At 40.9% G+C, this 13633-nt stretch overlaps 1 protein-coding gene across 3 annotated transcripts; it reads right to left on the reverse strand.

Annotated features, from left to right (window-relative positions):
- Positions 1–1529: 1529 nt before the first annotated feature.
- Positions 1530–12935, reverse strand: fbxo8 (F-box protein 8). Of its 3 annotated transcripts, none has more exons than XM_086294592.1 (8): positions 12784–12935; positions 11648–11750; positions 10751–10834; positions 9326–9470; positions 9088–9214; positions 6583–6701; positions 5910–6106; positions 1530–3963 (listed from the first exon to the last, which is right to left on the reverse strand). In XM_086294592.1, exons 2-8 carry the CDS (start codon positions 11748–11750, stop codon positions 3776–3778), a joined length of 963 nt encoding a protein of 320 aa, XP_086150718.1. In that variant the 5' UTR covers positions 12784–12935; the 3' UTR covers positions 1530–3775. The 3 variants fall into 3 exon arrangements, with proteins under 3 accessions (XP_086150718.1, XP_086150716.1, XP_086150717.1); XM_086294590.1 differs by lacking the exon at positions 12784–12935 and adding an exon at positions 12570–12773; XM_086294591.1 differs by lacking the exon at positions 12784–12935 and adding an exon at positions 12213–12338.
- Between the last annotated feature and the right edge of the window lie 698 nt (positions 12936–13633).

Here is a 13633-nt window from a genome sequence, read left to right on the forward strand (position 1 = left end):
AGCAGATGTCACCACGGAGTTGAGTTTCAGATCGTTTCAAAGCCTCGAGACACGTTTGGGTCAAAATCATCAGCAAAAGCGGAGCCGTTACACCACACGATGTCACATTATCTGACATCATCTGTACATGTCTTTCCTTCTAAAGGTATAATCTATAACTGGAGTCTGACAAACTCAGTGCCTCATGTAATACGAAAATAAGTAAACATGGCTTTAAACAAAATAATTTAGAGTGTCATACGCATCTGTTCAAGACAACCATGTGCTTATATTACAGCTGATGTGGGTACATTTGTGTTTTCAGTGACATATTACTGAAACACTAATTTCATGAAAAATAGTGCAAATTCCTAATTCATTCTCTCTGTAAATTAAATGCTGTATTATCCACGTTTTAAAAAGGGTCCAATTTTCAAGCATTTCCAGTAGTAACACAGCTGACGACAACATTAAGTTCCTTCTTTTAGCAATCAGTTGTGTTGGCACTGTATGAATATGGTCACACATGCACAGCAGTAAGTGTGCCTACATGTATGTATGGATGGGAATGTGTCTGTAGCCCCCGATCTTTAATCATTTGCAGTGCATAAAACAAATAGCAGCAGGGGACAGGTTGTTCTGCGTCTGTCTCTGAATCACACACATCAAGTATCTGGAGTCGAGATTGAATGTTTTACCTCAAATACGAACACTCTTACACACTCCAGTTATTTTTGAGTTTGAGGAAGAAGCCGGTGTAATGAGTCATGAACTTAACAACCACATATCCTAAGGTTAACTTTAACTGAAGCCTGAGCTTTGCTTAACAGAAAATGACGACCTTGCAGAATCTAAACCTAACCTTTTCTGGTTCTCACCAGTTTTTATACACAAAGACGTGTTGCACGTGACCTCGGGGCCTTTGTACACTCACTGTCCTGTTGCATTTTTTATTGTCAGTGTCATTATCATGTTCTCGCCCTTCTCTCATTTATTCTTAATGCTAATTAGTTGCGGACAGCTTGCTGCTCGATTAGAAAGCTTGAGAACGTGGAGCATTGCTCCTATCTGATCCCCATCAGGTTTTTCATAGCTGTGTAAGTGTTTGTTGGGTTTTTGGTTTCTATTAGTCTACGTCTGACAACCCAATGTGTGTCTGGTTCATGATTGGTTCACGTATCGCTGGAAAAAAAAAATTTCTTTAAAGGTAAAATTTATGAATAATAATTTTAAAATCTGCTGAATTAAGAGGTTTACTTTTAAGTTATTAAATACTTTTCCATACTCCATCTACTCTGTTATACGCCTGCTAAGGTGGCAACTCATCTGTGACTTTGATAAATCACTTAATGTCATTTACTTGGTAATGCTAGCTGAGTTTCACACCAAGCACAGGTTGTAACTGATCTCAGTGCATTTAGCTGTGCATGTGCAATTCACCAGAAAAGCAGCTGCCGGCATCTCAGCTTTGCACAGCTTCAGTCGTTGTTAACGAGATGGACACAGAGAACGCTAGCGTAGCATAAGGATTCACGACAGCACGTCTGATATTAAAGGAGAGAGATCGCTTTACTTTCGTACGTTTTAATTTAGACAAGAGGAGCATTGCTTGTCTCGCTTGCTCTGAGGGAATGCCACAAGTTTCTCCCTTGGTTGAAACTCGTCAGGAAAATAAAGACACATCCTTGGAACAAGTTCTCAGTGCATTTTGACTTTCATAGCATAAGAACACAGAAAAAAACAACAATAAAGATTTCATAATTTAAACATTCGTGTCAAATGTCTGAGTGATAATGATCTAAAGAAGAGAATGAGTTGGACAGAAAACAAAACCAGTATCTTTTGACTGTTTTACAATACCCCCACCGTGATCAAATAAAATCAAACCCTTAATTAAACCACAGAAAATGTGTTGTTGCTATGGTTACATTAAGTGAACGCTGTGATCCCTTTAGCTGCAGCTACATTCTGGCTGTTGGCACTCGCTGTTAGAAGCTACGAGCACAGAGTGAGTATTGTGGTGGGGAATAAAGAGAAGAAGAGAGAGCAGAGAGAGACAGGACAGGAAGCACGCTACAGGAGAGAACCAGAGTTTAATTACTGCTCATAATTAAATACAGAGAGGTGAGTGAAGAAGAAGTGCTCCGTGCATCATGGGAAGCCCCCCAGCACCCGAAGCATATTGCAGCACATCTACAAGATGGTTCAGGTCACCTGATTAAAACTTTACTTTTAGTAAAAAGTAGAATGAGTATCTGTATCCACAATCAATCTATGTCCTCCCTATTGTAGTGCTACCTTACAAATCCATCAATAACAGCTCAGACACCGTGCAGCTAGTTATATAAATAGAAAGCTAAATAAAACTTGAGAGCACCGACTCACTGACCTCTGAAAGCATGGGACTGCTTTTGCAGGGGTTTTGGTGTTACTGTAAAACAGAATTACACTACATGTGATTAATGTCACAGAACAAAGTGGAAGACTTTTTTGTTCAGGAAATAAAACTAAACTGTAGCAGTTGGGCTAAACTCTGTTCAGGACACAGTTTTATGAACGCCCTAAATCATAGTTATACTCTGTTATGAATATTATTTACAGAGTTCTGGCATCCACCCCTGTTCAGGAGGCAAATCCCCAAAGACCCAATAAAACTCCTCTTTTCTTGGCTAACATTATCTCCTTCTACACTTGATTTGAGCTATTTTTCTCTTAATAAGCATCATCTCCATCACCACCAAGCCACTGCTATGACACGTTTTCTTAAATCACATACTCACTTTCAACTAAAAGTAACTAAAGATATGCATGTTTATTAGCTGTTACTAACAATCAACTGTATTGCAATTTGCAATATTTAAAATTTACAACAGCAGCCCTCCTGCAACAACAAGATTCTCACACATTCATTTTAAACTACATGTGGATATAGAATGTCTCAATTTTCTTTCATTAATATAATTAGAAAATCTTTCCGACTTGCAGCAGGAATCCTCTGTTTGACTTCAGCGTTGCCACAGTAGTATTATAGCCTCCATAACTTGTGTTTGTTACAGATACTGCAGGTAAAACCCTGTTACATGGCATCGTTTAGTGTTCATGTGTACTGACTCTTATGCCTCAGGATGAGAGCCCAGTGGTTAAATTATAGTTCGGAGGGTTTTGAGACATATTTAGGCTTATTCAGCAAAGCAGTTTCAAAAACAGTCTACAACTGATCTACTAGCCATAGTGTCCATACGGCTGATCAAGCCTACTGTTTATAGCATGGGCTCAACTGCTTAACAATTAATCTTCTTATTAAACTGATGGTATGTTTGATACTGTGTTAGCTCCATTTAATTTCGTGTGTCACTACCAACAAGAGTGAGCCAGGCTTCGTCCTGCAGCTGAGAGACGAGCAGCGCTTAGCTAAACGGAATCAGCAGAATTACCCTGACATCTGAAAACAGACTGAAGACGAAGCTTTTCCTGCTCTTCCTCCACCATCAGTCAGTAGTCCCTTTCAATCAGTGCAGTGTCTTCGTGGCTCTGCTTCAAATCTCCTCCTCTGCAGTGACTGGGTTTTAAAGAAATTAGGTTCTTTCACATGTCAACATTAATTTTTGGTAGCGCAGTGTCTCTCGCAGTGGAGTGACAATTTTATTTGTTTCTGATCTTTCCAGTAAGATTTAGCCGTCGTATTCCTCGTTAGATGTGAAAAGTTGTTCGAATCCATTTCTGTGGTGATCCATACTTTTAGACACGAGGCCGGTTCTTATTTTTTCAGTGCAGTACGGTCAGCTGACAGTTGGAGCTACGCAGCAACGTGGCCGATCAGGTATATGTTATCGTAGAGGTGGCCTACGAAGTCATCCGAAACATTGTGTGCTGCTCGTCGTGTGTTCCTGATAAACTCCCTCTTGGACATCTTGTTTTTCACGTGTGGGCTGGTGAGGTCGATGGAGAGCAAGATAAGGCTGTAGCACAGCACATACACAGCATCTGCAGAGAGAAGGCACCAGATTGGAATTGGAGAGAGGAACAGAAAGTGGAAAAACTCGTCAATCTGAGTGATTTCTACTACTAAATAGCTCTAGAGCATTCTTGTTTCCAAGACTTTCCAGAGGGGACAGGTGGTTAGATTACCACATCCATGAAAAGGCAGTAATCCATCCCTCTCTAGTCTTGGGCTCTAAAGTGTCAGACTGATCCTGCTACAATTCCTAACCACACAAGCAGTTCAGACGAGTTAGCAATAATCCAGAGAGGCATTGGTTTCTCTGTGTTCTGCTGACATTAACAAAGCCTTTGGTAAATGCAGGGAAAGAATAAAACCTTCTGACATCCTTATTATGTGGCAGTGAATGAGGTTTTCATGTCATGTCTGCATACTACAGTTTGTTGTTACTACAGCAGGACGATGAAAATCACACTCCCTCGACATTTCTGAATCCGAAAAACTGAAGCTTCCAGTTTTACTCTTATTATCATTTATCTGTTTCAGAAATCAAATACAAGACGGTTCGCTGTCAATGACAACATCAGTTTAACAGTTCTGGCAAAAACAAAATATCCACGAATGTTAGCATCTTAGTGTTTGCTGGGCATCTCTTTAATGCTAGCACCAAAGAAAAGGTTTTACAGAGAGTTGTGTGTGAGGGTGGACATTATGAAAGGACTTGGACTGGCAAGGCAGAGAGATTATTAAGATGGAAAAGATGTGCAGCAGATTAAGGATAGCAGTGGCTATGTGCTAACAGGTAAAGATAGTGTGTTGAGTAGATAAAAGGAGTACTTTAAGGAGATGATGAACACAGAAAATGAGAGAGAGGAGGGCGGATGGAGGACAGAGTGAATGAGACAAAATCAGGGCCGCTATGAAGCAGATGAAGAGTGGAAAGGCAGGTCGTTCAAATGACGTACCGTGTCTTATTTTGGAGGAGTTTTTGATCAGACTATTTAACAAAGGATGGCTGAGGAAGGGTACAGTGTTTCCAAAACAAGAGTGATGTGCAGCAACTACAGAGGGATAAAGCTGGTGAGCCATCTTCATGCCAAGAAAGAGCTCTACAGATGCAAATGAGATGTTCTTTGAGAGGGTCAAATGGAGCTGCTAGGAAATGTGTATGAGGAAGTCAGAAAATCAGAAGCATAAACAGCTGGGGAAGGATAGTAAGGAAGTGAGACAGTGGTGAGGTGTGCGGTCGGAGTGACAGATGGATTCCAGGTGGTTGTGGAATTAAATCAGGGATCAGCTCCGAGCCCCTTCTTGTTTGCTATGGTGATGGACAAGTTGGCAAATAAGGTCAGGCAGGAGTCTCCATGGACTTTGATGTTTGCAGATGAGAGCAGGTGAAAGAGAGCTTGCAACAGTGGAGCTATGCAGGAGCAAGACAGAATACACTTGTGTGTGTGAGAGGCAGGCGGGTGCTACGGTGAACACAGAGCAGAAAGAGTGAAAGGGGATGAATTTAAATATGCTGGGTCAACCGTTTAACGCGACGCACAAGAAAGGTAAACAAGTGCACGCAGGGTGGAGTGGGTGGAGATGGACGTCAGGGTGATTTGTGACAAAAGGAAGGTTTACAAGATGATAGTGAGACCTGCTATGATGAATGGTTTGGAGATGAATTCAGAGAAGCAAGGATTAGATGGTTTTGGGCATGTTTAGAGAGGCGATAGTGGACACATTGGACAAAGGATGTTGAATTTGGAGCTGTCAGACATGAAGAAAAGAGGAGGCCCACAGAGGAGAGGACATGCACGGGCTTGGTTGGACAGAGGAGGATGCGAGGGATACGGTGAAATGATCCTATGTGACAAGCCCTAAAGGAAGCAGCTGAAGAGGAAGAAGACTATCTTCTATCAAAGAGCCATCTCGAGGCCCAGACACACTGGTGACACTTAAGTTAACTCCTGTACTTAAAGCAGGAACACTAAGTACTAACCAGGACTGAGGCCCAGCTCTCGAACAAGCCCAGGGTTACAGGTACAAAACCTGTGGCTGAACTTGGTAATAAGGGTTTCCAGATATTCTCCTCTCTCCTCGGGCGCATGGATGTGTCTGAAGAAATCCCTCAGAGCATTGGGGAGAAACTGGTTACTGAAGTTATGGAGCTTCACCAACTCATCCAGGACATCCCGTCTGCCCACACAGAAACATACAGTCACACAAGCTGCAGTCACAGAATAGCATACAGATACTATCTTTATTTATTTAACCTTTATTTATCCCATTGAGATTCAATTTGTCATCTACAAGAGAGACTTGTTCCAGACAAACATATTAAAATATCTATACTAACATGAAAATACATTTAATAGTTAGCAGTAAAGGCATATTTATATATTTGGGGATAGTTAGGACCAAATGTATTTGGACACAGTAGGTAAACATTTTCCCTCTGAGCACCATCACACTGGACTGCAAACTAATCTATTATGATGTGACTGTCTCTAAACATTCATGGACCTATGAACTGCAAGTGTCAACCTTTCAGCTTAACAAACTGTTGTGAATGTCAAGTGAAGAGTGGTGTGTGTGTGTGTGTGTGTGTGTGTGTGTGTGTGTGTGTGTGTGTGTGTGTGTGTGTGTGTGTGTGTGTGTGTGTGTGTATTAACCTCTCATCCAGATAAATCCTTAGCATCTTCCAGTTGAGCCGTCTGGTGTAGAAAATAAACTTTGCCAGCTCAGTGGGGTGATCCACTAGTATACCTTTGGACATGAAGTAACTGATACCCTACAAACACAAAGAGGAAAATGATGCTCTGAAATAGCAAAGACTTGTAGGACTAAAGTTAGAATCTAGACACTGACTCAGCGACTCAGGGAAGGGGGACGTCTGCGTCTCAGGGTCAGACACAGAAAGCCCGCCGAACAGAGAGGCAGCTCTAAAACAAATGCTTCCCAAGAGAAAACTACAAGTTGTAGCCGACAAATTCTTTTACTGTGAGCGGCAGCGTCTCCCAATCTACAAAACACTCAATTTTCATGCAGTATTTATTATATAGGCGTGGTGACAGTGTAACGACAGCTTGGTTCTTGCACTCTCACTACGATTAGCTGATTTCAGTCCGTGTGTTGGGGAAAGGAAAATAGTGGCACAGTTTATAGTGTGGATACGGACATTACTTCGATTTTTTTCGCACAAAGGGACACGAGCGCAATGGTAAAGTAGAGACTACTTGAGGACAGAAACAACAGCACAATGTTGCTAACACAACATGCACCTGCACAGACAGCATGCTAAAGCTAAGCTAGCCAATAACCCACAATGACACTAACGTTGAGTAAATGCTGACCCCAGCCCAGCGCCGTCATTTGCGCTGTTGAACTACAAGAGTTACCAAACTAATGAGCAGTCAGGTTGCTAGTTTATTTTGTTATGCTAGCAATCTCCCACTCTAGCTTGTTGATCAACCAAAGACCTAAACAGAGTTTTCATTCATTTGAAAGCCTGATGCTTAGCCTTGTCCACCCCTGTTGGAAAACGCAAACTCAATTTTGACCATTCGAGAAAAAATTACCCATAATCATCTCACAGATGTAACATTATCTACAGCTACTTTCAGCACCATTGATATTTATTTAGAGATTTTTCTTTCTGAGTTAACTTCAATAATTACTTCCTCCAAACAATCAACGTGTCTTTTAGACCCCATTCCTACAAAACTGCTCAAAGAAGTCCTGCCATTAATTAATTCTTCAATCTTAAATAGGATCAACCTATCGACTCAATTGGTTATGTACCACAGGCCTTCGAGCTGGCAGTAGTTAAAAAGCCATCACTTTTAGCCACTTTTTAGCCATCACCAATCATAAGTCAGTCTCCTTTCATATCAAACATCCTTGAAAGAGTAGTTGTCAAACAGCTAACAGATCATCTGCAGAGGTTTATTTGAAGAGTTTCAGTCAGGTTTCAGAGCTCATCACAGCACAGAAACAGCTTTAGTGAAGGTTACAAATGATCTTCTTATGGCCTCTGACAGTGGACTCATCTCTGTGCTTGTCCTGCTAGACCTCAGTGCAGCGTTCGATACTGTCGACCATAATATCCTATTAGAGCGATTAGAACATGCTGTAGGTATTACAGGTACTGTGCTGCAGTGGTTTGTATCATATCTATCTAATAGACTCCAGTTTGTGCATGTAAATGGAGAGTCCTCTTCACACACTGAGGTTAATTATGGAGTTCCACAGGGTTCAGTGCTAGGACCAATTCTGTTTACATTATACATGCTTCCCTTAGGCAGCATCATCAGAAGACATAGCATACATTTACACTGCTATGCAGATGACACCCAGCTCTATCTGTCCATGAAGCCAGATAACACACACCAATGAGTTAAACTGCAGGAATGTCTTAAAGACATAAAGACCTGGATGGCCGCTAACTTTCTGCTTCTTAATTCAGATCAAACTGAGGTTATTGTACTCGGCCCTGAAAAGCTTAGAAATATGGTATCTAACCAGATTCTTACTCTGGATGGCATTACCTTGGCCTCCAGTAACGCTGTGAGGAACCTTGGAGTCCTTTTTGACCAGGACATGTCCTTCAACGCACATATTAAACAAATATGTAAGACTGCTTTCTTCCATTTGTGCAACATCTCTAAAGTTAGAAATACCCTGTCTCAGAGTGACGCTGAAAAACTAGTTCATGCATTTATTGCTAAAAACTAAAAGCTCCTTGAAAAGCCTTCAATTGATCCAAAATGTTCCAGCAGGAGTACTGACAGGGACCAGAAAGAGAGATAAATATTTCTCCTGCATTGGCTTCCCTTCACACAGATGCTATTCATTTATTTGTAAGTGAGCAAACCTACAAATTCAGCAGGGGATCAAATACTTATTTCCTCCAGTGTATAACTGTATCAACTGTTATCACTGAAGGTTTAGACAACAGACTGCAGATGCCCCAGATCCAGATGTGCGCATCAACCAATACTGACCCTTTGACTAAATCATTAGGTCAGGTGAAGGACGGGGATTAAGTTATTTTGTTCTTACACTGAAATCCTGGAAAAATTAACATATTGGCTGGCAGGAGATTTGATGGAAACAAAAGAAATATTCACAGTTGATGCGTCTCTACTACAGATCCTGGGTGTAACTTTATATATTACCTCCTGTGGGTTAGCATTGAATGTCAGGCTGCCTTCATCTAGCTGTAGGTATAGTCTTCTATATGAGAAACCAGCAGGAAGCCTTCTGTTGTAGATGGAGCAGTGGCCCCAAGTGGACTTACATAGCCTGGAGGAATTGACATGGATTATTAAAAAAAACAACAACAACATAGACATTTGTAACACTTCTAGTAAAAATGTAATTACCACAAGAAAAAACCGAGGTGAAGTGCCTTACCCCTGCCAAAGATATTCATCATTTCCCAGACCCTGCCACACACATCCAGCCAGGCACAGATCAGTAGCATTCAGGTATGACAGTATGGTGATGCCCAGTTCAGGTGGCAGCATCTCCAAGTCTATAAAACCATGAGGTTCCTTACCTACCAAAAAAGGAGAGACAAAATAGACAGACGTATTCAGATTTAGTTGTAGCATTTTTCTGTATTTGGTTGCACTGCGTGCTTTTAGAACATATGAGCTGTGAAATTGATGAAGACGTTTTCATAATTTGCTCTGTTTTTCGATTTGCATACATTTTCTTAAGCTGCAGTGTGTTCAGACCTCGGGGCCAACTAAGAGACCCCAGTACCAGGACTTCAAAATGCAAACCGACTTGAAGCACTGTACGCGTACTTTGTCCTGATTTTAAGTACATGCTAAAAAACTCATTTACTAAGCAGAACTCATGGCAGAACTCATGGCCAAACAGCTATGCCTCTCACTAATTACACCCAAATTTCTTGGAAACCTTCGGACAGCATACAATCCTTTCCTACAATAGAATAGTTACAGCCCACCAGCCTCACCTAATGGCAAGATCCAGGTTGAAACCCCGGATGGAGCCTTTCTGTGTGGCTAATAATCAAGTTGGATGAAAGTATTTATCTCTTTCTTAGGTTTAACGTCCTGCATATGAATCAAAAGTAATAGCCTATTAACTACAGCTATTCTGATTATGTACAAAATGTTAAAAGAAGCAACTAAACAGTACTGAAGTGGAGATGAAACACTACATTAATAAAGGCATCGATTTAACATTATATGTCAAGTTGGCTTTAAGAAATAAGTGTCTAAAGTTACATGTTTAGTACAGAGTATGATGTCATTGGGTTGTTTGGTTGCTGCCAATAGACTTTGATTAGTTTATGTTGGACCAACAAGCTGTAGTTACTGACACTGTTTGATTGTTTCTTGTTTAGTTAGGTTTATCAAGTGGTGCAATCAACTGACAGAGCAGACGTCTGCAAGATGCGATCAGCATGGTTTTATTCAATAAAGCGGTCCCTCTTCCAAACAGTTTACAACATAACAAGTTAGTACATGTGCATCACAAGTTTTTACCCAAGCACGATCGTGTCAGAGGGGGACCCGACTGATGTGTGGAATGGACAATGTAACAAACACACAAACAAAAATGGAGCCTCAAAGGACAGGATGCTACAGAAACCTATTTCCTTGTTTTAGTTTAGAAATCCTTATCTCACATGATCTCACTGAGTGGATTATTTCATAGTGAAAGTGAAGAGAAGTGAAGCCCAAATGTAAGTAAACGAGAATGAAGGACTTTTTCCTCCCTGGGGACATGGTCACAGATGTTTGGATTCCCGACAGGCATGAATTGTTAATACAGATTGCATCGTGTGTGTTTGTATGTTTATACCGCCGCTGCGTGTTCTCAGCAGATGATAGATGTCAGGCCGATAGCAGTGCTGTGGAGCTCTTTTCTGCGAGCCTGCATCTCTCCCTGGGTAAAGAAGAAAATGTTTTTCTATTCAGTCGCAGACATTGAAATTCACCTCGAGGAGAAAAATGAATCATTTTCTGACTCTAAGCTTCACCACTGGTTAATTGTTTTCAGTGGATTTGGTAGAAACTGCCAAAAGTTAAAAATAAACCTAAAGAGGAGAGGATAAATGCAGTTAGCTGTCAGTTCAAATGACAGCATGTGTAATTACTGTACATGGCATAAGAAACTCATTAATGCTTAATAATATATACAGATTTAGGAATAAATAAATATATGCTGACTTTAGGGCTGTCCAGCGGTGTGGTGGTTAGCACCATCACTTCACAGGAAGAAAGCCGTTGGTTTGAATCCAGGAGCCCTTTCTGTGTGGAGTCTGCATGTTCCCCTCTCTGGCCACACTCGAAAGACGTGTAATTAGTGAATTTAAATCGGCCATGAGTGTGACAGGTTATCCGTCTGTGTTAGCCTTGACAGATCAGTGACATGTGCAGGGTGAGCCCCTGCTCTTCCCCTGTTACAGCTGTGACAGCATCCCCACCCCATGACCCTGGACTGAGCGGAAGAAAATGTATATTTTTGATTCATTATCTTCACATATAAAACTATTACAAATAGGAGATAGTAATTTAAATCTATATCGTTCAGAGAACTTGGCTACATCTATAAATGACGCCGCACCCTGGATTGCAGTCTAACACCGGGAATATTTATATAAATTACACCAGAACGTTTCAGTTTCAAAATTTCAGTGAAATATAGAATTTCCATCATTTCCAAGTCAATTCTGTTTCCTGCTCTGAAGCAGAGTACCTTGCTCCTGTCGTCCCCCTCCTCTCTCAGCCAGTCGATCAGCGAGCTCTTCCTGAAGCTGCTGCTGTTGTCTGGGAGGCAGCCTCCACAGTGCCTGACCCATCTGTAACAGGAGGGAGACACTTAGATGATATAAAGGAATATGCTACATTTCCACTTACCTGTGTGAAAAATAAAGTAGTAGACTACATCTTTTTTTGTACACGCATGTTTCTTCTTTGCATACTTTGACATGACATTAAATACATGATCAATGGATGTATACAGTGAGCACTGTTCGAGGCAACATTTGACCATTTACTTTATGAACAGGGGTCATACTTTTTAGATCAAACCTGGTTATTAAAAAATCGAGATTATAAAGGGTTAAGACTGAAGCAAAGTAATGAGCCGCTGTGTCCCGTTTCATGTATTAAAAAGCCTACGCAGCCACCAGAATCTGACAGCACTCTAACTGCTTCAGAATAAATAACGATCACCGACACAGGCCTACATTTAGCAAACAGTGTCAGATCCACAGAGCACACATGCTGCTAACTAGCTTCAAATTTGGCTTGTTCGGTACCTGCGTGCCAACAGCAAGGAGACAGCGGCTAGTCTGAAGGCCGGTCAAACGTCAGCTGTTTTACATAAACAACTTCCATTACACTGTTGTAAACATCAACGCTGGAAGTTCCAGCCAGCACGGTAGTTTGACTTGCAGACCCGCCCTCCCTTCAATACCACTGGCCACAAAATCACAGTAGCATTGAACCTCTTAACCCATTGGTTGAACTGTCTTTCACTCTTATGCTAGTCTTTCAATTCATCAAGTTAGCCTACCAAGATAGTTTAAGTGCACCGAGGACACAAATGCGTTCTCTTTATTTCCATATTAAAGAACATATGAGTTCGTCACAGAAACGTAAGTGGCGCTACCAACCTGACTTCAATGATTCCTCTGACAACCTGACCTGCGCACAATGACAGCTGGAAGCGCGAGTTCCTTATTATCAAACGGATACTGCAGTAATTTCATTAAGCCGAGTACAGATAACAACAGAACAACAGGTCCTCCGGTTCAGCAGAGCCCTTCAATACAGGAGTCTACCAACTGAATTATGTTTCCACTCTCTTCTTCCTGTCGGCCCTCCCACCTTTTGTATCGCGTCATATAGACAAAAAAGGTTGAATCGAAAGAAAATGTGTCTTCCCCCGGTTTGTCTTTATCAGTGGATTAAAGTTTACGTATTTAACATGAATGTGATAAATAAGCTTTAAAAACAAAAAAAACAAAAGCAGAACCAGCGTCTGCGTCACTGACGTCAACTTATTGCATGACGTAGGCAACGCGCACAGACCCAAGAGCCAATCAGCCTGCTTTACAAGTCGGATCAGGGGACAGTGGTTAATGGTTAATTATTGGATACACCTGAAAGCTCATAATAAGCGTCATCCTGTTAAGAAAGTGTTTTGGAAAAATGAAAGGATTAAAAAATAGTTTTGGGTGGGTTGGTAGAGTATTTCAAGTATATAGCACAGAATTAGGACCCATGGAAATACACAACTGTAGACATCAGATATTAAAAAGAGAAGAAATATAACAGATATTTGTCAAGAATTTTATAACAGAGTAGAGATCAAGTAGAGTGATTACTTGCAGATTTATACAGATGGATCGAAAGAGCCAAAAACTGAAACAACTGGTGTAGCAGTAGTGGCTCCTGAATTATAAAATAAAATATCAAGATTTCAAAAAAGAACATCAATTTAGTTTTTAGTATATGTGGTGTAGAATTGTATGTATTTAGCATAACAAAAGAGCAGATAAGCTGGCTAAGGAAGCTATTACAAGAGTAGATATTTTAGTAGATATATTAGTTTGGAAAATAGTACATTATGAAAAATGGTGTGGAGTAATGAGGTAAAAGGTAACTGTATAAAATACAGTTGGAGTTACAAGACAGAGGAATAAGTAGGCCGGAGGGGATAATAATAAATAGAATA

Source organism: Aulonocara sp. 'chitande type north' Nkhata Bay, linkage group LG6, assembly GCF_057382095.1.
Source record: "Aulonocara sp. 'chitande type north' Nkhata Bay isolate Kocher_YH1m ecotype deep benthic linkage group LG6, A_spYH_male_GT1.1, whole genome shotgun sequence".
Lineage (NCBI taxonomy): Eukaryota > Metazoa > Chordata > Actinopteri > Cichliformes > Cichlidae > Aulonocara > Aulonocara sp. 'chitande type north' Nkhata Bay.